The sequence below is a fragment of the Salmo salar genome, chromosome ssa03 (genome assembly GCF_905237065.1).
Source record: "Salmo salar chromosome ssa03, Ssal_v3.1, whole genome shotgun sequence".
Lineage (NCBI taxonomy): Eukaryota > Metazoa > Chordata > Actinopteri > Salmoniformes > Salmonidae > Salmo > Salmo salar.
In genome coordinates this window covers 72,406,057-72,430,029 of record NC_059444.1, presented here as the reverse complement: position 1 = coordinate 72,430,029, position 23,973 = coordinate 72,406,057, and the positions used below count along the sequence as shown (strand labels likewise).

General features: G+C 45.0%; 1 protein-coding gene across 2 annotated transcripts in view; it reads left to right on the top strand.

Moving 5' to 3' along the window:
* Window positions 1-546: 546 nt before the first annotated feature.
* Window positions 547-23,973, top strand: part of LOC106601510 (synaptotagmin III) — a 52,039-nt gene continuing 28,612 nt past the window's right edge. The window contains exons 1-3 of one of the 2 annotated variants that reach the window (XM_045715301.1): window positions 547-829; window positions 14,460-14,748; window positions 15,557-15,967. In XM_045715301.1, coding sequence (XP_045571257.1) covers window positions 15,820-15,967 — 148 coding nt within the window. In that variant the 5' untranslated portion in view covers window positions 547-829; window positions 14,460-14,748; window positions 15,557-15,819. Of the gene's footprint in view, window positions 830-856; window positions 936-14,459; window positions 14,749-15,556; window positions 15,968-23,973 lie in introns of those variants that run through there. The other variant, XM_045715302.1, reaches the window with a different exon arrangement.

Sequence of the window (23,973 nt, the reverse complement as noted above, 5' to 3'; positions counted from 1 at the left end):
ATTAACACGGTAGGTAGTAACCCCATAATAAGCCTACCGTGAATAACTTGCAGATGAGAGGGATGACTTGACTTACTACATAACTTGAAATGGCCGGTAGCCTACGTAATGAGGCGTAGTCACTCACAGCCTCAAATTAGGCGATGTCTAAATTCATTCTAGTAAGATCTCATGGGCTGCCCACGGGTTGACAAAGATTAGCAACGCCACATATAGGCTACAATGGAATGCTTCCCACTACAGTTGCCAACATTGCTACAGTTTTCAATTATTTTGGTGTTGGGTGTTGTGTTACGTCGTTAGATAGCCCTACAGTACACACATGAAGGGAAATTATATTATCACGAAACCATGATTTTATCCTAAAGAGGTGCTGCGCGCTATCAATCGTCCGGACTCCATGGCACATACGCCGTGTCCCTTTGGCGGTGGGCCGAGCCACAGTGGTCTGTCCCCATCACACCACGCGTCTCCTCGCCTCCAGCAACACCCCCTCTCCTCCTCACACACTGCCTCTACCTTCCCCTCCCATCCCTGGGCTCTGCTCGGCTCTCTCTCCCCTCTCTACCACACATATACATCAGTATGTCTTTAGCACGGGTAGCGCGATACAGTCAGCGAGCGGAGAAGGAGCCTGTTTAGTATTCCGAGCACAGGGGAAAGAGAGGGAGGGAGGGGAGAGTGAAATAGATAGAAAAAACGAGGGTGAGAAGACAGAAAACACATTCCAAGACAAGAAAATAGGAAAGAATGAGAGGGGAGCGGAGAGATACCATATTGTTCATTTCTCCCTCTCAGTCTACCCCTCCGCCGTATCCTTCCATCCCAGGTGCAGTATTTGAGCCCATTTTCCTGTCTTGGGGTAGAGGGCGGGATGTTGATTTTTAACGCGTCGCATCTGAAAAAATAGGCTGGTGTTTGGATGAAAAGGACAGGTAGGAGAGAGAGCAGTCTCAGATACAACATAGAGGCATGATGATATTTCATTGTTGTCATATTAATACACGCCTATGTGTCGTTATATAGGTTAGGCTACTCACCATAATATCCTGTGTGATCTTGTGTCATGTATGTGTTATAGTCTATACTATAGCTATGTGCCACCTAACTGACTGTATGCCTGTCCGGTTCAAAGATACATTTTATGCATATTTTGTGCAATGATGTGCGAATGTAATCTATTCTAATTTAATGTATAGCCCATTGGTTCGAGCGTTATGGCATGCATATAGTAGCCTATGTAGCCTCTGTAGGTTATCTCACGCGCAAGTGTGCAGTGTGCACAGGATGTATGTGGGTTTATATGTCTGTCGGGATGTAAGCCACATTGCTCTCAGATAAATCCAACTTTTGAATGCATGTATAGGTGTATAGGGCGAAACACGCACGCACGCACGCACGCGACCCCACACACACACACACACACACACACACACACACACACACACACACAGCATGAGTAAGACAGGGGAAACATGTAGGAGCTGAAACGAGTGTTATTCCCCTCCACCCACACCCCCTTCACCCCACCCCTCTCTCCTCTCCCTTCTCCCCTCTCCCCCCATCAAAGGCACAGTGGCTCTGGCTTTATGAGATAGACTTCCATAATTATGCAAATATGAATACACTCATATGTAACCAAAGTCACAAGGATAGTCTGATGGCTCACTGACTTTGACATAAATGTAAGTGAAGTATGAAGTGAGGGCTATCCACATGCTCTGTGTGGGTGATGATAATGTTGCCCATCTGAGAATTGGACCAGTGAGCTGCTCTGCATATATGGATGTGCAGCTTCTTCCACCGGCTCTAGTCTGCACAGGGAGAGAGCGGAACCAGTATCCCAGGGTTCCTCACTGGCCTCTCGCTCAGCTTGGTGCTCGCGCTGCGTTTCCTGTGTGATGTTATAGATAATTTAGACAATCGCAGGAGCAGGCCTGGAGCAGCAGAGAGCCCTGCATGCAGCACAGCAGACTTCGGTGTGTGTGTGTATGTGTGTGTGTGTGTGTGTGTATTTATGTGATGATGTATGGACATAAACAGAATATTGAAACCTCCAACGTCGGATAGTTGTACTAAAAGCTGGCCTATGGGCTGTTACAGGCCAGCCTGGAGTAACCTAAAGGCTGAGTCGCAGGCAGCAAAGCTATTACCTTTAGTCAATAGACATTAATACAAGGTCTTCAATCTTGGCCTTGTATTTCTAGTGCCATCTCACAGCCAAACACGGGAGGCAGTCCTCTTCGGTAGCGGTAAAGGTATTTGGTAGTATCTATTTACCCTAGTGCATCAGTTTGACACAGTTGGATGAGCAGAGAGCACAGATGATATTGGCCCAGACAGAGATGATGCTGTAATGCACTGGCCTCGATAGATAGGAAGTGATGCAAAGGTCCAAGCCAGTGGTAGTGAGCAAAGGTCATGACCTCTGTGTGAGTCACGGAGGGCCCTGCATCCAGTGACTTCATGTCTTAAAGGATGAGTCTAGAGGTCGGAAGTGATAGTGCGCTTATAACACAAGTCCATGGAATACAGTAGACCAGACAGCACAGAACTGAGGAGAGGATGGTAGAGTAGAGGAGAAGATGGTAGAGTAGAGGATGGTAGACTAGAGGAGAGGATGGTAGAGGAGAGGATGGTAGACTAGAGGAGAGGATGGTAGAGTAGAGGAGAGGATGGTAGAGTAGAGGATGGTAGAGTAGAGGAGAGGATGGTAGAGTAGAGTAGAGGATGGTAGTGGAGAGGATGGTAGACGAGAGGAGAGGATGGTAGAGTAGAGGATGGTAGACTAGAGGAGAGGATGGTAGAGGAGAGGAGAGGATGGTAGAGTAGAGGAGAGGATGGTAGAGTAGAGGATGGTAGAGTAGAGTAGAGGATGGTAGAGTAGAGTAGAGGATGGTAGAGTAGAGGAGAGGATGGTAGAGTAGAGGAGAGGATGGTAGAATAGAGGATGGTAGAGTAGAGGAGAGGATGGTAGAGTAGAGTAGAGGATGGTAGAGTAGAGGAGAGGATGGTAGAGTAGAGGATGGTAGAGTAGAGTAGAGGATGGTAGTGTAGAGGAGAGGATGGTAGAGTAGAGGAGAGGATGGTAGAGTAGGGTAGAGGATGGTAGAGTAGAGGAGAGGATGGTAGAGTAGAGGAGAGGATGGTAGAGTAGGGTAGAGGAGAGTAGAGTAGAGTAGGGGATGGTAGTGTAGAGGAGAGGATGGTAGAGTAGAGGAGAGGATGGTAGAGTAGAGGAGAGGATGGTAGAGTAGAGGAGAGGATGGTAGAGTAGAGGAGAGGATGGTAGAGTAGAGGAGAGGATGGTAGAGTAGAGGATGGTAGACTAGAGGAGAGGATGGTAGAGTAGAGGATGGTAGACTAGAGGAGAGGATGGTAGAGTAGAGGATGGTAGACTAGAGGAGAGGATGGTAGAGGAGAGGATGGTAGAGTAGTGTAGAGGATGGTAGAGTAGAGTAGAGGATGGTAGAGTAGTGTAGAGGATGGTAGAGTAGAGTAGAGGATGGTAGAGTAGAGTAGAGGATGGTAGAGTAGAGTAGAGGATGGTAGAGTAGGGTAGAGGATGGTAGAGTAGAGTAGAGGATGGTAGAGTAGAGGAGAGGATGGTAGAGTAGAGGAGAGGATGGTAGAGTAGAGGATGGTAGAGTAGAGGAGAGGATGGTAGAGTAGAGGAGAGGATGGTAGAGTAGAGTAGAGGATGGTAGAGTAGAGTAGAGGATGGTAGAGTAGAGGAGAGGATGGTAGAGTAGAGTAGAGGATGGTAGAGTAGAGTAGAGGATGGTAGAGTAGAGGAGAGGATGGTAGAGTAGAGTAGAGGAATGTAGAGTAGAGTAGAGGATGGTAGAGGAGAGGAGAGGATGGTAGAGTAGAGGAGAGGATGGTAGAAGAGAGGATGGTAGAGGAGAGGAGAGGATGGTAGACTAGAGGAGAGAATGGTAGAGTAGAGGATGGTAGAGTAGAGGAGAGGACGGTAGAGTAGAGGATGGTAGAGTAGAGGATGGTAGAGGAGAGGATGGTAGAGTAGAGTAGAGGATGGTAGAGTAGAGTAGAGGATGGTAGAGTAGAGTAGAGGATGGTAGAGTAGAGGAGAGGATGGTAGAGTCGAGTAGAGGATGGTAGAGTAGAGGAGAGGATGGTAGAGTAGAGGAGAGGATGGTAGAGTAGAGTAGAAGATGGTAGAGTAGAGGAGAGGATGGTAAAGTAGAGTAGAGGATGGTAGAGGAGAGTAGAGGATGGTAGAGTAGAGGAGAGGATGGTAGAGTAGAGGAGAGGATGGTAGAGTAGAGGAGATGATGGTAGAGTAGAGGAGAGGATGGTAAAGTAGAGGAGAGGATGGTAGAGTAGAGGATGTCAGAGTAGAGGATGGTAGAGTAGAGTAGAGGAGAGGATGGTAGAGTAGAGGAGAGGATGGTAAAGTAGAGGAGAGGATGGTAGAGTAGAGGATGTCAGAGTAGAGTAGAGGATGGTAGAGTAGAGTAGAGTAGATGATGGTAGAGTAGAGTAGAGGATGGTAGAGTAGAGTAGAAGATGGTAGAGTAGAGGAGAGGATGGTAGAGTAGAGGAGAGAATGGTAGAGGAGAGTAGAGGATGGTAGAGTAGAGGAGAGGATGGTAGAGTAGAGGATGGTAGAGGAGAGGAGAGGATGGTAGAGTAGAGGAGAGGATGGTAGAGTAGAGGAGAGGATGGTAGAGTAGAGGAGAGGATGGTAGAGGAGAGGATGGTAGAGTAGAGGAGAGGATGGTAGAGTAGAGGATGGTAGAGTAGAGGAGAGGATGGTAGTGTAGAGGATGGTAGACTAGAGGAGAGGATGGTAGAGGAGAGAATGGTGGAGTAGAGTAGAGGATGGTATAGTAGAGGATGGTAGAGTAGAGTAGAGGATGGTAGAGTAGAGTAGAGGATGGTAGAGTAGAGGAGAGGATGGTAGACTAGAGGAGAGGATGGTAGAGGAGAGAATGGTGGAGTAGAGTAGAGGATGGTAGAGTAGAGGATGGTAGAGTAGAGTAGAGGATGGTAGAGTAGAGTAGAGGATGGTAGAGTAGAGGAGAGGATGGTAGAGTAGAGGATGGTAGAGGAGAGGAGAGGATGGTAGAGTAGAGGATGGTAGACTAGAGGAGAGGATGGTAGAGTAGAGTAGAGGATGGTAGAGTGGAGTAGAGGATGGTAGAGTAGAGGAGAGGATGGTAGAGTAGAGTAGAGGATGGTAGAGTAGAGTAGAGGATGGTAGAGTAGAGGATGGTAGAGTAGAGTAGACGATGGTAGAGTAGAGGATGGTAGAGTAGAGTAGAGGATGGTAGAGGAGAGGAGAGGATGGTAGAGTAGAGTAGAGGATGGTAGAGTAGAGGATGGTAGAGTAGAGTAGAGGATGGTAGAGTAGAGTAGAGGATGGTAGAGTAGAGTAGAGGATGGTAGAGTAGGGTAGAGGATGGTAGAGTAGAGGAGAGGATGGTAGAGTAGAGGAGAGGATGGTAAAGTAGAGGAGAGGATGGTAGAGTAGAGGATGTCAGAGTAGAGGATGGTAGAGTAGAGTAGAGGAGAGGATGGTAGAGTAGAGGAGAGGATGGTAAAGTAGAGGAGAGGATGGTAGAGTAGAGGATGTCAGAGTAGAGTAGAGGATGGTAGAGTAGAGTAGAGTAGATGATGGTAGAGTAGAGTAGAGGATGGTAGAGTAGAGTAGAAGATGGTAGAGTAGAGGAGAGGATGGTAGAGTAGAGGAGAGAATGGTAGAGGAGAGTAGAGGATGGTAGAGTAGAGGAGAGGATGGTAGAGTAGAGGAGAGGATGGTAGAGTAGAGGAGAGGATGGTAGAGGAGAGGATGGTAGAGTAGAGGAGAGGATGGTAGAGTAGAGGAGAGGATGGTAGAGTAGAGGAGAGGATGGTAGAGGAGAGGATGGTAGAGTAGAGGAGAGGATGGTAGAGTAGAGGATGGTAGAGTAGAGGATGGTAGAGTAGAGGAGAGGATGGTAGAGTAGAGGATGGTAGAGGAGAGGAGAGGATGGTAGAGTAGAGGAGAGGATGGTAGAGTAGAGGAGAGGATGGTAGAGTAGAGGAGAGGATGGTAGAGTAGAGGAGAGGATGGTAGAGTAGAGGAGAGGATGGTAGAGGAGAGGATGGTAGAGTAGAGGAGAGGATGGTAGAGTAGAGGATGGTAGAGTAGAGGATGGTAGAGTAGAGGAGAGGATGGTAGAGTAGAGGATGGTAGACTAGAGGAGAGGATGGTAGAGGAGAGAATGGTGGAGTAGAGTAGAGGATGGTAGAGTAGAGGATGGTAGAGTAGAGTAGAGGATGGTAGAGTAGAGTAGAGGATGGTAGAGTAGAGGAGAGGATGGTAGAGTAGAGGAGAGGATGGTAGAGTAGAGGATGGTAGACTAGAGGAGAGGATGGTAGAGTAGAGGATGGTAGAGTGGAGTAGAGGATGGTAGAGTAGAGGAGAGGATGGTAGAGTAGAGTAGAGGATGGTAGAGTAGAGTAGAGGATGGTAGAGTAGAGGATGGTAGAGTAGAGTAGACGATGGTAGAGTAGAGGATGGTAGAGTAGAGTAGAGGATGGTAGAGGAGAGGAGAGGATGGTAGAGTAGAGTAGAGGATGGTAGAGTAGAGGAGAGGATGGTAGAGTAGGGGATGGTAGAGTAGAGTAGAGGATGGTAGAGTAGAGTAGAGGATGGTAGAGTAGAGTAGAGGATGGTAGAGTAGGGTAGAGGATGGTAGAGTAGAGTAGAGGATGGTAGAGTAGAGGAGAGGATGGTAGAGTAGAGGAGAGGATGGTAGAGTAGAGGATGGTAGAGTAGAGGATGGTAGAGTAGAGGATAGGATGGTAGAGTAGAGTAGAGGATGGTAGAGTAGAGTAGAGGATGGTAGAGTAGAGGAGAGGATGGTAGAGTAGAGTAGAGGAATGTAGAGTAGAGTAGAGGATGGTAGAGGAGAGGAGAGGATGGTAGAGTAGAGGAGAGGATGGTAGAGTAGAGGAGAGGATGGTAGAGTAGAGTAGAAGATGGTAGAGTAGAGTAGAGGATGGTAGAGTAGAGGAGAGGATGGTAGAGTAGAGGAGAGGATGGTAGAGTAGAGGAGAGGATGGTAGAGGAGAGGATGGTAGAGTAGAGTAGAGGATGGTAGAGTAGAGGAGAGGATGGTAGTGTAGAGGATGGTAGACTAGAGGAGAGGATGGTAGAGGAGAGAATGGTGGAGTAGAGTAGAGGATGGTAGAGTAGAGGATGGTAGAGTAGAGGATGGTAGAGTAGAGTAGAGGATGGTAGAGTAGAGGAGAGGATGGTAGAGTAGAGGATGGTAGAGGAGAGGAGAGGATGGTAGAGTAGAGGATGGTAGACTAGAGGAGAGGATGGTAGAGTAGAGGATGGTAGACTAGAGGAGAGGATGGTAGAGTAGAGTAGAGGATGGTAGAGTGGAGTAGAGGATGGTAGAGTAGAGGAGAGGATGGTAGAGTAGAGTAGAGGATGGTAGAGTAGAGTAGAGGATGGTAGAGTAGAGGAGAGGATGGTAGAGTAGAGGAGAGGATGGTAGAGTAGAGTAGAGGATGGTAGAGTAGAGTAGAGGATGGTAGAGTAGGGTAGAGGATGGTAGAGTAGAGTAGAGGATGGTAGAGTAGAGGAGAGGATGGTAGAGTAGAGGAGAGGATGGTAGAGTAGAGGATGGTAGAGTAGAGGAGAGGATGGTAGAGTAGAGGATAGGATGGTAGAGTAGAGTAGAGGATGGTAGAGTAGAGTAGAGGATGGTAGAGTAGAGGAGAGGATGGTAGAGTAGAGTAGAGGAATGTAGAGTAGAGTAGAGGAGAGGAGAGGATGGTAGAGTAGAGGATAGGATGGTAGAGTAGAGTAGAGGATGGTAGAGGAGAGGATGGTAGAGTAGAGGAGAGGATGGTAGAGGAGAGGATGGTAGAGGAGAGGAGAGGATGGTAGAGTAGAGGAGAGGATGGTAGACTAGAGGAGCGGATGGTAGAGTAGAGGAGAGGATGGTAGAGGAGAGGATGGTAGAGTAGAGGATGGTAGAGGAGAGGATGGTAGACTAGAGGAGCGGATGGTAGAGTAGAGGAGAGGATGGTAGAGGAGAGGATGGTAGAGTAGAGGATGGTAGAGTAGAGGAGAGGACGGTAGAGTAGAGGATGGTAGAGTAGAGGATGGTAGAGGAGAGGATGGTAGAGGAGAGGATGGTAGAGTATAGGAGAGGGTGGTAGAGTAGAGTAGAGGATGGTAGAGGAGAGGAGAGGATGGTAAGGTAGAGGAGAGGATATTAGAGTAGAGGAGAGGATGTAGAGGAGAGGAGAGGATGGTAGAGTAGAGTAGAGTAGAGTAGAGTAGAGTAGAGTAGAGTAGAGGATGGTAGAGTAGAGGAGAGGATGGTAGAGTAGAGTAGAGGATGGTAGAGTAGAGTAGAGTAGAGGATGGTAGAGTCGAGTAGAGGATGGTAGAGTAGAGGAGAGGATGGTAGAGTAGAGGAGAGGATGGTAGAGTAGAGGATGGTAGAGTAGAGGAGAGGATGGTAGAGTAGAGTAGAGGATGGTAGTGTAGAGGATGGTAGAGTAGAGGATGGTAGAGTAGAGGAGAGGATGGTAGAGTAGAGGAGAGGATGGTAGAGTAGAGGAGAGAATGGTAGAGTAGAGGAGAGGATGGTAGAGTAGAGGAGAGGATGGTAGAGTAGAGTAGAGGATGGTAGAGTAGAGGAGAGGATGGTAGAGTAGAGTAGAGGATGGTAGAGTAGAGTAGAGGATGGTAGAGTAGAGTAGAGGATGGTAGAGGAGAGTAGAGGATGGTAGAGTAGAGGAGAGGATGGTAGAGTAGAGGAGAGGATGGTAGAGTAGAGGAGAGGATGGTAGAGTAGAGTAGAGGATGGTAGAGTAGAGGAGAGGATGGTAGAGTAGAGGAGAGGATGGTAGAGTAGAGGAGAGGATGTAGAGTAGAGGAGAGGATGGTAGAGTAGAGTAGAGTAGAGTAGAGTAGAGGATGGTAGAGTAGAGGAGAGGATGGTAGAGTAGAGTAGAGGATGGTAGAGTAGAGTAGAGTAGAGGATGGTAGAGTCGAGTAGAGGATGGTAGAGTAGAGGAGAGGATGGTAGAGTAGAGGAGAGGATGGTAGAGTAGAGGATGGTAGAGTAGAGGATGGTAGACTAGAGGAGAGGATGGTAGAGTAGAGGATGGTAGACTAGAGGAGAGGATGGTAGAGTAGAGGATGGTAGACTAGAGGAGGGGATGGTAGAGTAGAGGATGGTAGAGTAGAGTAGAGGATGGTAGAGTAGAGGAGAGGATGGTAGAGTAGAGGATGGTAGAGTAGAGGATGGTAGACTAGAGGAGAGGATGGTAGAGTAGAGGAGAGGATGGTAGAGTAGAGGATGGTAGAGTAGAGGAGAGGATGGTAGAGTAGAGTAGAGGATGGTAGAGTAGAGGATGGTAGAGTAGAGGATGGTAGAGTAGAGGAGAGGATGGTAGAGTAGAGGAGAGGATGGTAGAGTAGAGGAGAGGATGGTAGAGTAGAGTAGAGGATGGTAGAGTAGAGTAGAGGATGGTAGAGTAGAGTAGAGGATGGTAGAGTAGAGGAGAGGATGGTAGAGTAGAGTAGAGGATGGTAGAGTAGAGGAGAGGATGGTAGAGTAGAGGAGAGAATGGTAGAGTAGAGGAGAGGATGGTAGAGTAGAGGAGAGGATGGTAGAGTAGAGTAGAGGATGGTAGAGTAGAGTAGAGGATGGTAGAGTAGAGGAGAGGATGGTAGAGTAGAGGAGAGGATGGTAAAGTAGATTAGAGGATGGTAGAGGAGAGTAGAGGATGGTAGAGTAGAGTAGGGGATGGTAGAGTAGAGGAGAGGATGGTAGAGTAGAGGAGAGGATGGTAGAGTAGAGGAGAGGATGGTAGAGTAGAGTAGAGGATGGTAGAGTAGAGGAGAGGATGGTAGAGTAGAGTAGAGGATGGTAGAGTAGAGTAGAGGATGGTAGAGTAGAGGAGAGGATGGTAGAGTAGAGGATGGTAGAGTAGAGGAGAGGATGGTAAAGTAGAGGAGAGGATGGTAGAGTAGAGGATGTCAGAGTAGAGTAGAGGATGGTAGAGTAGAGTAGATGATGGTAGAGTAGAAGATGTCAGAGTAGAGTAGAGGATGGTAGAGTAGCGTAGAGGATGGTAGAGTAGAGAAGAGGAGAGGATGGTAGAGTAGAGGATGGTAGAGTAGAGGAGAGGATGGTAGACTAGAGGAGAGGATGGTAGAGGAGAGTAGAGGATGGTAGAGTAGAGGAGAGGATGGTAGAGTAGAGGAGAGAATGGTAGAGTAGAGTAGAGGATGGTAGAGTAGAGGAGAGGATGGTAGAGTAGAGGAGAGAATGGTAGAGGAGAGTAGAGGATGGTAGAGTAGAGGAGAGGATGGTAGAGTAGAGGATGGTAGAGGAGAGGAGAGGATGGTAGAGTAGAGGAGAGGATGGTAGAGTAGAGGAGAGGATAGTAGAGTAGAGGAGAGGATGGTAGAGGAGAGGATGGTAGAGTAGAGGAGAGGATGGTAGAGGAGAGGATGGTAGAGTAGAGGAGAGGATGGTAGAGTAGAGGAGAGGATGGTAGAGGAGGGGATGGTAGAGTAGAGGAGAGGATGGTAGAGTAGAGTAGAGGATGGTAGAGTAGAGTAGCGGATGGTAGAGTAGAGTAGAGGATGGTAGAGTAGAGGAGAGGATGGTAGAGTAGAGGATGGTAGAGTAGAGGAGAGGATGGTAGTGTAGAGGATGGTAGAGTAGAGGATGGTAGAGTAGAGGAGAGGATGGTAGAGTAGAGGAGAGAATGGTAGAGTAGAGGAGAGGATGGTAGAGTAGAGGAGAGGATGGTAGTGTAGAGGATGGTAGAGTAGAGGATGGTAGAGTAGAGGAGAGGATGGTAGAGTAGAGTAGAGGATGGTAGAGTAGAGGAGAGGATGGTAGAGGAGAGGAGAGGATGGTAGAGTAGAGTAGAGGATGGTAGTGTAGAGGATGGTAGAGTAGAGGAGAGGATGGTAGAGTAGAGGAGAGAATGGTAGAGTAGAGGAGAGGATGGTAGAGTAGAGGAGAGGATGGTAGAGTAGAGTAGAGGATGGTAGAGTAGAGTAGAGGATGGTAGAGTAGAGGAGAGGATGGTAGAGTAGAGGAGAGGATGGTAGAGTAGAGGAGAGAATGGTAGAGTAGAGGAGAGGATGGTAGAGTAGAGGAGAGGATGGTAGAGTAGAGGAGAGGATGGTAGAGGAGAGGATGGTAGAGTAGAGGAGGGCAGGATACTAAAGAGCTCAAGAGAAGAGAACCAAGCTCTGCTTTTTAAAGTGAGGTAGTGAAATAGAAAACTATACAATCATATTGTTATGAAAATGCATTTTGTAAAATTAATCAAACACTCTGCATACGGTGGAATATCCTGTTGCTTTTTAAGCTACTAGATGTGTAACATCATAATAGGTAATCTTTCCTCAGGAGAAAACAAAACGTTACTGAAAATAATGAGAGGTAGATTTGAGATGACTCTACAGGTAAAAGAAAACAAAAAGAAGAGGGAGCTAATAGAAAATAATCCCATCAGCTTCATTGAGATGCTGCTGAAACATCCCATTAGCTGTACCTCATGGATTACCTCTCTTTGTCTCTTTTTGCATTGTGCATATTTTCACACAACCTGTCTTTGCTAATTTATATTTTCTCTCACTCAAACACATAGGTTGTCGTTTTTCAGACAGAGCGTTACTTCGAATAGCAAAGCAATTCTGTTAAAAGGTAACAGTTGCTGAGCCTGTAGCGTGAAAGTCAGCCGTGCATTTGAGAAGGAGACGATGAAATCCTCTAAACCCATCCAAATGTTTGATTGAACTCTGAAATTAATCCAAACTGCTTAGCCCTTTGGTCGAATTCACCGCTTCTGTTGCGGTGAAAGGAAAAGTGAAGTCCCTCAAGAAAGAGTGACGTCTGATGTGAAATAAAGTGGAATATTTCAAAGGACGTGCTGACGTTACCATAATCTCTGCATAATGGTCGCTACACAGCAGGTAGTGTGATATTATACTAGTTTTGACATAATGCAAAGCTGTGATGTTGAACGTATTCTGTATGAGAGACATACTGTATCAGGCTCAGGTGTGATGCCTTCCTTTGAAGAGGAAATCCAGTGAATGAGCTGAGATTTACGCTCCTCTCCTATGATCCCCTGTGTGTGAAATACGCACTTTTTGGGTTTCAATGTGTCACAGTTCACACACTCACTCCTCTCCTGCCTTTTCGGCTTTTCTTGACAAACTGGCACAACCCCAGAGATTCATCACACTCCAGAGAGAGAAGGCCCCTGAGAGCATGCCCAGAATCAGTTGTCCCAAGCAAATACAAGCCTCACCCATTATAGGCCCAAAGAAACATCTGGCCTAAAACCAGTGCTTAGGGGCACTTTCAGTCAACATCATTCATCACATGTTAAATGTGTTTAGCTGGAGGGGGTCTCTGATTGGACAGTGACATTACTAACCATCTGTTTCTTGCCATAAGATTGGGCAGTAGCCTTGGTCATCCGTCTCTGACCTTAGTGGGTGCCTGGCAGCTCTCTGCTACATGATTGGACAGTGACCTTACTGTTGCCAGATTAATGTTTTGTGATTGGAACGTGACCTTCCTGGTTCCCCAGTCCATGTTGGGTGTTTGAGCAGTGAATTTACTTGCAATGCAGCCACTATTTTGTGATTGGACAGTGACCTCACACCGCTTACCTATTCTCTGTTGTTTGATTGGACAGTGACCTTCCTGGTTGCCTAGTCTGTCTATTGTGATTGGACAGAGCATGTCCTTGGTTTTCCAGTCTCTGTAGTGTGATTAGACAATTACCTTCCCAGCTGTCCAGTCGCTGTAGTGCGATTGGACAGTGACCTTCCTGGTTGACCGGTCTCTGTTAGTGTATTGGTTGCCCAAGGTTATTGATTTAAAACAGGACAGCAGTCAATGGAATGTCTGTGGGAGGTTTGTGTTCCTTTGTGGCTGTGAGCGTCTCAGTATAGGGTGTTGTATGGAGGGAGAGATGAGTCTGTACGTGTCTGAAGGCATATTTATCAGTAAATAATGAGGCTCTGTAAATATTTAGCTTCTAGTAAATTGCACAGCCAGACCTTGATTACTATTGTTGCTATGTCACCAACACTGCCTCCTGTTCCACAGTTTTCCATTCCTTTCTACTTACCTTTCATCTCCTCCTCTCCCTCCTTTCATCTAATGTCATCTAATGTCCTTTCTCTCCCCTCTTTCTCATACCATCTCATTCTCTCTCACATACACATCCCTACACATTCTCTTTCTCTCCCCCTCTCTTTTCCTGCATCCCCTTGATGTTCTTGCTGGCATTTGAGAGGACCAGTTTGGTGCCAGACAGCCATTCCTCAGATTGAGATATGCTGGGTTTTAAAGTCACACTCAGAAAGATTTACTATCTCAGTCTGGATGGAGGGGAGTGGAGCGGGGATACAGACTGGGGTGTTGGGTTGGGGGTAGCGTTTTAATACGCTAATCTCAGACTCATTTTTTACAATGAAGTGAGCTGAGATGGACAGATAAATGGACCTTGTTTAGTCTGAGTTTCCTTTCTGAACCTGATTCAGACGAATTGACAGGCCTAATATGCCTATCAGAAGTTTTCAGATATAGAGAAAGAGTGTGTTTGAGAGTGAGTGAGGAGAGAGAGAGAGAGAGAGAGAGAGAGAGAGAGAGAGAGAGAGAGAGAGAGAGATGAGGAAGGAGAAAGGGCACCAACATGTCCTGTCCTGAGTCTTGTCCTGATTGAAATGTGTCTCTTCTTAATGCTGTGATGGATTGATGGATTGATGGCCAGGGAGATAGATGGACATATAAGCAACACTTTGCTAGGGAGGTTGCCAGTCACTGCACAAAGACTGATGCTGACATTTCACAGAACCACAATCATCAAATTATAAATAGATGTTCCTTTGGCCGAACAGGGTTCTCATTGGACAAGTGGGCCTACCTCTCGCTGATACGACGTCTCGTTGGACGTTCTGGCAGCAGACCCCTCACTGATGAGAAATCTTATTCGCCAGATGTGATTACAGTATGCCAGCTATTACTGTGAATGTAGACATTCATTAATTTATGTATTTTTAGACATATTTCTACAATATAGCCCTGCAGACACACAGACTGTGAGAAAGGAGAGAGCTATAGAGAAAGAGAAAGTTGGGGCATTGACCTGCTTTTTGGAGACAGAATGAGTTCAAAACAAAGGGAGAATGTTAAGGAGCTCTGGAAATAGAGATCTCTGACAAAAGGACAATGAGGACAACGTCTGTCTGTATGTGCACTGAAACACTAATAGTGCTGGGATTTTACATTCTGTGCACTACTAAGAGCATCCAAACAACAAGAGATAAATTCAATGTAATACCCTTGGGTAACCATTGTAATTCAATCTCTATCACAATCTCTGTGGATTTTGTTCTTGACCTCATTCAGTAATGTGTTGTCATTGTCTTTCAGGTGATGTTGGAGCCATTTATAAGACATTCTATGAATCTAGGTTGGAGGAAAACCAGGAAAACTACTGCATTCCATTGAATCCGCTTGGAACTACATTACCCAGAGCTGAACCGTGCTCTAAATGCTGTTAGAGCTATCCCTATCTCTGTGACATTAGAAAAAGAAGAACACAAACTAAGGTTATGAATTTGTTGGAAGCATAACCAAGTGTTGTTCAGATGTATCTTGGTGGAGAAGACATTTCAAACATGACAGGGACTCCTAGACTTTACAAACAACTCTAATACAGGTATGTTGACATAAAACAGAAATAAAAATGTACCATAAACCAGGTTTCCATCCAACCATTAAACGCGGATGAATTACCTGACGTATAAAAAAAGTCAAGGGTGATGAAAACAGGAAATGTCCGTTGAAATTCATAAATGCCGACAGACAATTTGTTCATTCGACATGTTGGTATCTTTTTGTGTTTGTAAAATTAGTTATCTGAGAAATGCTAACGTGAACGCCTTCATGCGCAAATATTGATATAATAACTATCATATGGAAAATAAACTTGGAGTCACACGATGACCTACCACCACGACGTGGAAGAGCAGGAAAGGTTTACAGCCAGATCATGAACTTCACGTGGTGGTTAAGTGCACGGTGGTCATGCAAATTTCCAAGAAGATAAATATCGAGGGTAGGCTATTATTAGAATTCTGGGGATATGATGATCGGTGCTTGGCTGCCAATTATCATATCAGTGAATCTTGTCTAGAGAGCAAGAGCCAAAACCAGATTGGCCAAGTTCGCTATTTATCGCAACAGTTTTTGTGACAAAACCATCGGTACCCCATTTAACTTATATTTTTTATCCGGTGCATGGGAACTTAACCACAAAAGTGATTTTTATCACACACAGACTTTTATCCACAATGGGTGAGTTTGATGGAAACTCACCTCTGGTGGGAAAATGCACATATTGTTTTATGTAGATTTGAGAATATTTGCATGAAAATCTGTCACCAATTGTTACAATGATAACAGTACCTATTTCTACATCGTCTTTCATCTTCTTTTCCCTAATCTTTTCCTTTCATTCATCTCAGGAAAAGCCAAAGGAGTGGGTTTGGCTCACACATTTATGGGCGTGTCAGTCATGGAGGGTCTCTGCTAGACTCCGCCTAAGTAGACAGCGCCTGACAGAGCCCCTCCCCTTATTCCTGGATTGGGTCACTCATTTCTCCAGACCCTCCAAGGAACGTGGCCGGATCGAACCTCTTCTCACCCAGGTGCCGTCCGTTTGGTGAGGGCGGCGAGGGCTGTGCTGTGATTGGTTGACTGCGGGTGGGAGTGCAATGCGGATTGGAGGATGTCGGGGGACTGGGATGAAGACCACCTGTGTAAGAAGGCCCTCACTCTGGTGGAGGAGTTGTGCTTACACTCCTCAGCGAAGGACAGCCATGAAGCCAGCTGCCGAGACTTCGTCTACATGATGAGGGGACAGCAGCACGAAACAGGTAACAACATAGTAACATACAGTAACATACAGGAATCATTAACAACACAGTAACATACAGTAACACACAGTAACATACAGGAATCATTAACAACACACTAACACACAGTAACATACAGGAATCATTAACAACACACTAACACACAGTAACATACAGTAACATACAAGAATCATTAACAACACACTAACACACAGTAACATACAGTAACATACAAGAATCATTAACAACACACTAACACACAGTAACATACAGGAATTATTAACAACACAGTAACATACAGGAATAATTAACAACACACTAACACACAGTAACATACAGGAATCATTAACAACACAGTAACATACAGTAACATACAGGAATCATTAACAACACAGTAACATACAGTAACATACAAGAATCATTAACAACACACTAACACACAGTAACATACAGGAATTATTAACAACACAGTAACATACAGGAATAATTAACAACACACTAACACACAGTAACATACAGGAATAATTAACAACACACTAACACACAGTAACATACAGGAATCATTAACAACACACTAACATACAGTAACATACAGAAATCATTATAACCTCTCTGGGGTATGTGGGACGGTAGCGTCCCACTCGCCAAGAGCCAGTGAAATAGCAGAGCGCCAAATTCAAAACAACAAAAATCTCATAATTCAAATTTCTCACACATACAAGTATTATACACCATTTTAAAGATAATCTTCTCGTTAAACCAACCACAGTGTCTGATTTCAAAAAGGCTTTACGGCGAAAGCATAGCATTAGATTATGTTAGGACAGCACCTAGACAAGAAAAACCGCACAGCCATTTTCCAAGCAAGGAGAGGCGTCACAAAAAACAGAAATACAGCTAAAATTAGTCACTAACCTTTGATGATCTTCATCAGATGGCACTCATAGGACTTCATGTTACACAATACATGTATGTTTTGCTCGATAAAGTTCATATTTATATCCAAAAACCCCATTTTACATTGGCGTGTAATGTTCAGAAATGTTTTGCCTCCAAAACCTCCGGTGAATGAGCACATCAATTTACAGAAATACTCATCATAAACTTTGATAAAAGATACAAGTGTTATGCACAGAATTATAGATAAACTTCTCCTTAATGCAACCGCTGTGTCAGATTTCAAAAAAGCTTTACGGCAAAAGCACACTTTGCAATAATCTGAGTACAGCGCTCAGACACCAAAACAAGCCATACAGATACCCGCCATGTTGTGGAGTCAAGAAAAGTCAGAAATAGCATTATAAATATTCACTTACCTTTGATGATCTTCATCGGAATGCACTCCCAGGAATCCCAGTTCCACAATAAATGTTCGTTTTGTTCGATAAAGTTAATCTTTCTGTATAAATACCTAAAAATGTTTTGCGCGTTAGATTCACTATTCCAAATGCAGAAGGCGCACGCACTAAAGTCCAGACGAAAAGTCAAAAAAGTTCTATTACAGTTTGTAGAAACATGTCAAACGATGTGTAGAATCAATCTTAGGATGTTTTTATCATAAATCGTCAAAAATATTCCAACCGGACAATTCCTTTGTCTTCATAAAGGAAAGAGAACTGAGCTCGTGCTCATGGCCGCGCGCGTAACTAAAATAATGGCCGACTGCCAGACACTTGACTCAATGAGCTCTTATTCTTTCCCCATTGACAGTAGAAAACTGAAACAATGTTCTAAAGACTGTTGACATCTAGTGGAAGCCTTAGGAAGTGCAATATGACCCCATAGACACTGTATATTGGATAGGCAATCACTTGAAAAACTACAAACCTCAGATTTCCCACTTCCTGGTTGGATTTCTTCTCAGGTTTTTGCCTGCCATATGAGTTCTGTTATACTCACAGACATCATCCAAACAGTTTTAGAAACTTCTGAGTGTTTTCTAACATACAGTAACATACAGGAATCATTAACAACACACTATCACACAGTAACATACAGTACCATACAGGAATCATTAACACACTAACATACAGTAACATACAGTAACATACAGGAATCATTAACAACACACTAACACACAGTAACATACAGTAACATACAAGAATCATTAAAAACACAGTAACATACAGGAATCATTAACACAGTAACATAGAGTAATCATTAAAAACACAATAACATACAGGAACATACAGGAATCATTAACAACACACTAACATACAGTAACATACATGAATCATTGAAAACACAGTAACATACAGGAATCATTAACAACACAGTAACATACAGTAACACATAGTAACATAATGGAATCATTAACAACATAGTAACATACAGGAATCATTAACAACACAGTAACATACAGTAACATAAAGGAATCATTAAAAACACAGTAACATACAGAAATCATTAATACACAGTAACATACAGTAAAATACAGGAATCATTAACACACAGTAACATACAGTAACATACTGGAATCATTATAAACACTGCAACATACAGTAACATACAGTAAAATACAGGAATCATTAACACACAGTAAGGTACAGTAACATACAGTAACATACAGGAATAATTAAAACACAGTAACATACAGAAACATACAGGAATCATTAACAACACAGTAACAAACAATAACATACAGGAATCATTATCAACACACTAACATACATGAATCATTAACAACACAGTAACATACAGAAACATACAGGAATCATTAACAACACAGTAACATACAGGAACAATTAGCCATGTACAGTGAGGGAAAAAAGTATTTGATCCCCTGCCCACTGACAAAGAAATGATCAGTCTATAATTTTAATGGTAGGTTTATTTGAACAGTGAGAGACAGAATAACAACAACAAAATCCAGAAAAACGCATGTAAAAAATGTTATAAATTGATTTGCATTTTAATGAGGGAAAAAGTATTTGACCCCCTCTCAATCAGAAAGATTTCTGGCTCCCAGGTGTCTTTTATACAGGTAACGAGCTGAGATTAGGAGCACACTCTTAAAAGGAGTGCTCCTAACCGCAGCTTGTTACCTGTATAAAAGACACCTGTCCACAGAAGCAATCAATCCGATTCCAAACTCTCCACCATGACCAAGACCAAAGAGCTTTCCAAGGATGTCAGGGACAAGATTGTAGACCTACACAAGGCTGGAATGGGCTACAAGACCATCGCAAAGCAGCTTGGTGAGAAGGTGACAACAGTTGGTGCTATTATTCGCAAATGGAAGAAACACAAAATAACTGTCAATCTTCCTCGGCCTGGGGCTCCATGCAAGATCTCACCTCGTGGAGTTGCAATGATCATGAGAACGGTGAGGAATCAGCCCAGAACTACACGGGAGGATCTTGTCAATGATCTCAAGGCAGCTGTGACCATAGTCACCAAGAAAACAATTGGTAACACACTACGCCGTGAAGGACTGAAATCCTGCAGCGCCCGCAAGGTCCCCCTGCTCAAGAAAGCACATATACATGCCCGTCTGAAGTTTGCCAATGAACATCTGAATGATTCAGAGGACAACTGGGTGAAAGTGTTGTGGTCAGATGAGACCAAAATGGAGCTCTTTGGCATCAACTCAACTCATCATGTTTGGAGGAGGAGGAATGCTGCCTATGACCCCAAGAACACCATCCCCACCGTCAAACATGGAGGTGGAAACATTATGTTTTGGGGGTGTTTTTCTGCTAAGGGGACAGGACAACTTCACCCCATCAAAGGGACGATTGACAGGGCCATGTACCGTCAAATCTTGGGTGAGAACCTCCTTCCCTCAGCCAGGGCATTGAAAATGGGTCGTGGATGGGTATTCCAGCATGACAATGACCCAAAACACACGGCCAAGGCAACAAAGGAGTGGCTCAAGAAGAAGCACATTAAGGTCCTGGAGTGGCCTAGCCAGTCTCCAGACCTTAATCCCATAGAAAATCTGTGGAGGGAGCTGAAGGTTCGAGTTGCCAAATGTCAGCCTCGAAACCTTAATGACTTGGAGAAGATCTGCAAAGAGGAGTGGGACAAAATCCCTCCTGAGATGTGTGCAAACCTGGTGGCCAACTACAAGAAACGTCTGACCTCTGTGATTGCCAAGAAGGGTTTTGCCACCAAGTACTAAGTCATGTTTTGCAGAGGGGTCAAATACTTATTTCCCTCATTAAAATGCAAATCATTTTCTAACATTTTTGACATGCGTTTTTCTGGATTTTTTGTTGTTATTCTGTCTCTCACTGTTCAAATAAACCTACCATTAAAATTATAGACTGATCATTTCTTTGTCAGTGGGCAAACGTACAAAATCAGCAGGGGATCAAATACTTTTTTCCCTCACTGTATAGGACATGGTGGTTTTTCTGTCCAATTGACATTAGCAGGAAAAAATCCCAGGAAAAACTCCTGGCCATAGTAATGGGTATTGTGGGATAGAGCAGAATATCCTGAAGAGTTATTATCTGGGTTGCGATGCCAGGGTTGCCCTGAGGGGCTGGCTAGCACTCCCACAGCTAATCAGGGTACCTCCAGAAAACCTTTAAATATTAATGAGACATTTCTAAATTGATAACGAAGGTCCAGCCCTCTGTTTATAGGGCAAACCAAAGAGTCCAAGTGCAATCCCAACCTGGCTAATTGTAAATATGGAGCATCGTCCCAGATCCCTTTGAATGAATTCTAGACAGCAGAGTGGATGAGTGGTGGAGCTAGCTAGCTGCAGTCCCAGCAGCATTCTGGTCCTGTGTGGATTCTCATGGAGAGGTTTTGGAGCGGTGGCAGAAATGTGCAGTAGTGGAGATTAGAGGGGATGCGTGTGGATCAGTGTGCTGTAGTGTAGATTAGGCTGGATCAGCTGCATGGAGCACCTAGAGATTTGTGTGACACAGTGCAGGATGTCATCATGCAGTGGGTTTGGTGGGAGGCGTTAGCGGCTAGCCTCTGGGTAATGACGTGAGAAACCAAAGCAAGGGCCTCTGGGCAGTACAGGATCCGCCATCCATCGCCTGTCTGTCAATCAATGGCTTGTGTAAGCAGGGTGGGTGTGAGCTGTTTGATGTTCTGCCTGAAAAACTCCCAGTCGGATACATCACTTACTGATTGACAGCTGGTGTCAATCTGCCCCATGCTGGGTTTCACCCCCACCTGCCTCCGCCAAGCTACCCATCTCACACACACACACGCACACACACACACACACACACACACACACACACACACACACACACACACACACACACACACACACACACACACACACACACACACACACACACACACACACACGTTAACGGTTAGGCTGTGTGGATTAGGACTGACCTATGGGGATCAGTATTGAGCACCTGACCTCCTGAAAGACTAATGAATAAGTGACGTTTTCCACCTGACAGTCCCCCCCCCACACACGCTTGATCACAGCCCTGTCTTATCTATGCCCCCTGAGCTGCCACACACACACACAAACATGCACAAACACACGCATGTAGAGACACACACACACACTGTTATTCTCTCTCTACCGTCCTAAACCCCTCCCCTCTTTAGTTCTCTCTCTAAATCCTTGTTGCCTTGTTTGTCCTCCATCTCTCTCCATCATTCATTCTCTCGTTCTTTCTCTCTCCATCATTATCTGTTTTTGTCTTCTTCTGTGGCGTGGCATGTTGGTGGATGGTGACTATATTAACCTGGCTGTATCCTTCTGGGTGGACTGGACGTGTAGATGGAGAGGCTGAATGTGACCAGTCAGCCAATATGTCTGTTTCAGCATGGTTACCAATCTGTCTCTATCTGGCCCGCCCCTACAGCCTCTCTCCTCTCCTCCCCCCCTCTCTTCTCTCAGAATCTCCCTCTCTCTCTTATCATGCTCTACACCTATTCCCTCTGTCCTTATCTCTTCTTCCCTTTTTCCTTTCTCGTTCCCCCCGCTCATTTTCTTTCCCACCATCTCTTTCGTTCCACCTCTCTTCTCTCCCTTAGGGCTCCTCTCCCCTTTCTCTCTCTCTCTCTCTCTCTCTCTCTCTCTCTCTCTCTCTCTCTCTCTCTCTCTCTCTCTCTCTCTCTCTCTCTCTCTCTCTCTCTCTCTCTCTCTCTCTCTCTCTCTCTCTCTCTCTCTCTCTCTCTCTCTCTCTCTCTCTCTCTCTCTCTCTCTCTCTCTCTCTCTCTCTCTCTCTCTCTCTCTCTCTCTCTCTCTCTCTCTCTCTCTCTCTCTCTCTCTCTCTCTCTCTCCATCTGTGTCATGTTCTCCACAGTGATACATCAATGCCCTCCCACCTCTCTCTCATTCTTTCTCTCTCTCGCTTTCTCTCTCCCCCTCTCCCTCTTTCTTTCTGATCATATCCTTTGAACAAGTGCTGATTAATGTCATACATAGACTGATGAATAATTCACCACAGTGAGCGAGAGGAGAGAGAGAGAGGGAGAGAGGGAGAGGAGAGGGGGAAGAGGAGGGAGAGAGAGAAGAAGAGGAGGGGAAGAATGATGGAGAAAAGGCGGGAGAAGGAGAGAAAAGAAGGGAGAGAGGAGAATAGGGGGAGAGATGGAGGAGAGAGAGGCAAAATAAGACAGCATGGAAAAAGGAGAGCAATGGAGGATGTGAGAGAAGACTAAAGAAAGGGGGAAGAGATGGAGAGAGAGAGACAGAAGGCGTAGAGAATTCCAGGAGATGCACCCTAGGGGTAGAGGAGTGTCTCGCACTGGCTGCTGTTGTCTCATTTACTCATTTACTCTCAGTCTCGTTGTCAGTGAGTTATAGATACAGTTTCAATATCTTTTGAATGACTGAACAATGTTTGTGTCTTTGTCATGCCCACAAAGCCCCTTCACATTGAATCGAGGAAAGACAGAGCCAGGGAAAGGAAGGGAGAGGGTGAAGGAAAGACAAATAAACAGATACACAAAAAAGAGAGACGGAGATAGGAAGAGAGGGAGAGAGAGGGGGGGAAGGAAAGATGGGGAGACCGAGAGACAGAAAGATTAAGAGGGATAGAAAGAGATAGAGGGTGATAGAAAGAGAGGGATGGGGAAGGAAAAATAGAGAGACGGACAGACAAAAAGAGAGAGAGCGATAGAAAGACAGATAAAGAGAGACATTCTCCAGGTCCAACACTGATCGCTCTACACCCAGACAATGGCCTCAGGTGATTGGCAGGCCTCTGGTCTGTGTATTGGATAGGGCTGGAGGAGCTGTCCACCAGACTGGTGCTGAAACCGTGCTTTTTTATTTTATTTTTTTCTCACCAGGATGACTCATCCCCCCCCCCCCTTCCCCTCAGACAAAATCTTTTAGCCGTCAGTAATTAAAAGCTCATAACCACGAGCACAGGCCTAATCACATCACAGGAAATATCATTGTGGGTGTTAGTATTTTTATTGTGGTGTTATCGGTCCACCAATGTTTGTTATGTTTAGCCTGTTATGGCTAGGGGGCAGTATTTTCACGGCTGGATAAAAAACATACCCGATTTAATCTGGTTACCACTCCTACCCAGTAACTAGAATATGCATATACTTATTACATATGGATAGAAAACACCCTAAAGTTTCTAAAACTGTTTGAATGGTGTCTGTGAGTATAACAGAACTCATTTGGCAGGCAAAAACCTGACAAGGTTTCAGGCAGGAAGTGGCCTGTCTGACAAGGTGTCGTTCTTCCTGTCTCTGTTTATTGAAGAGTGAGGATCTTAGCTGTCCCGTGACACTTCCTACGGCTGCCATAGGGTCTCAGAAGGCGGTAAAAAGCTGAATCGTGGCTTTGCAGGCTCTGGCTGAAAAAAAAGTAGCGCGTTTGGGTAGTGGCTGGTTACAGTACTGTGAGACTCAGGCGCGTGCCCGCGGCGACCGAAAGCTTTGTTTACTTTCCTCAGTTTAGCTAAAAGGAGATTCCCGGTCGGAATATTATCGCTTTTCTACGAGAAAAATGGCATAAAAATTATTTTAAACAGCGGTTGACATGCTTCGAAGTACGGTAATGGAATATTTAGATTTTTTTTGTCACGAATTGTGCTATGCGCGCGACCCTGATTTACCATTTCAGA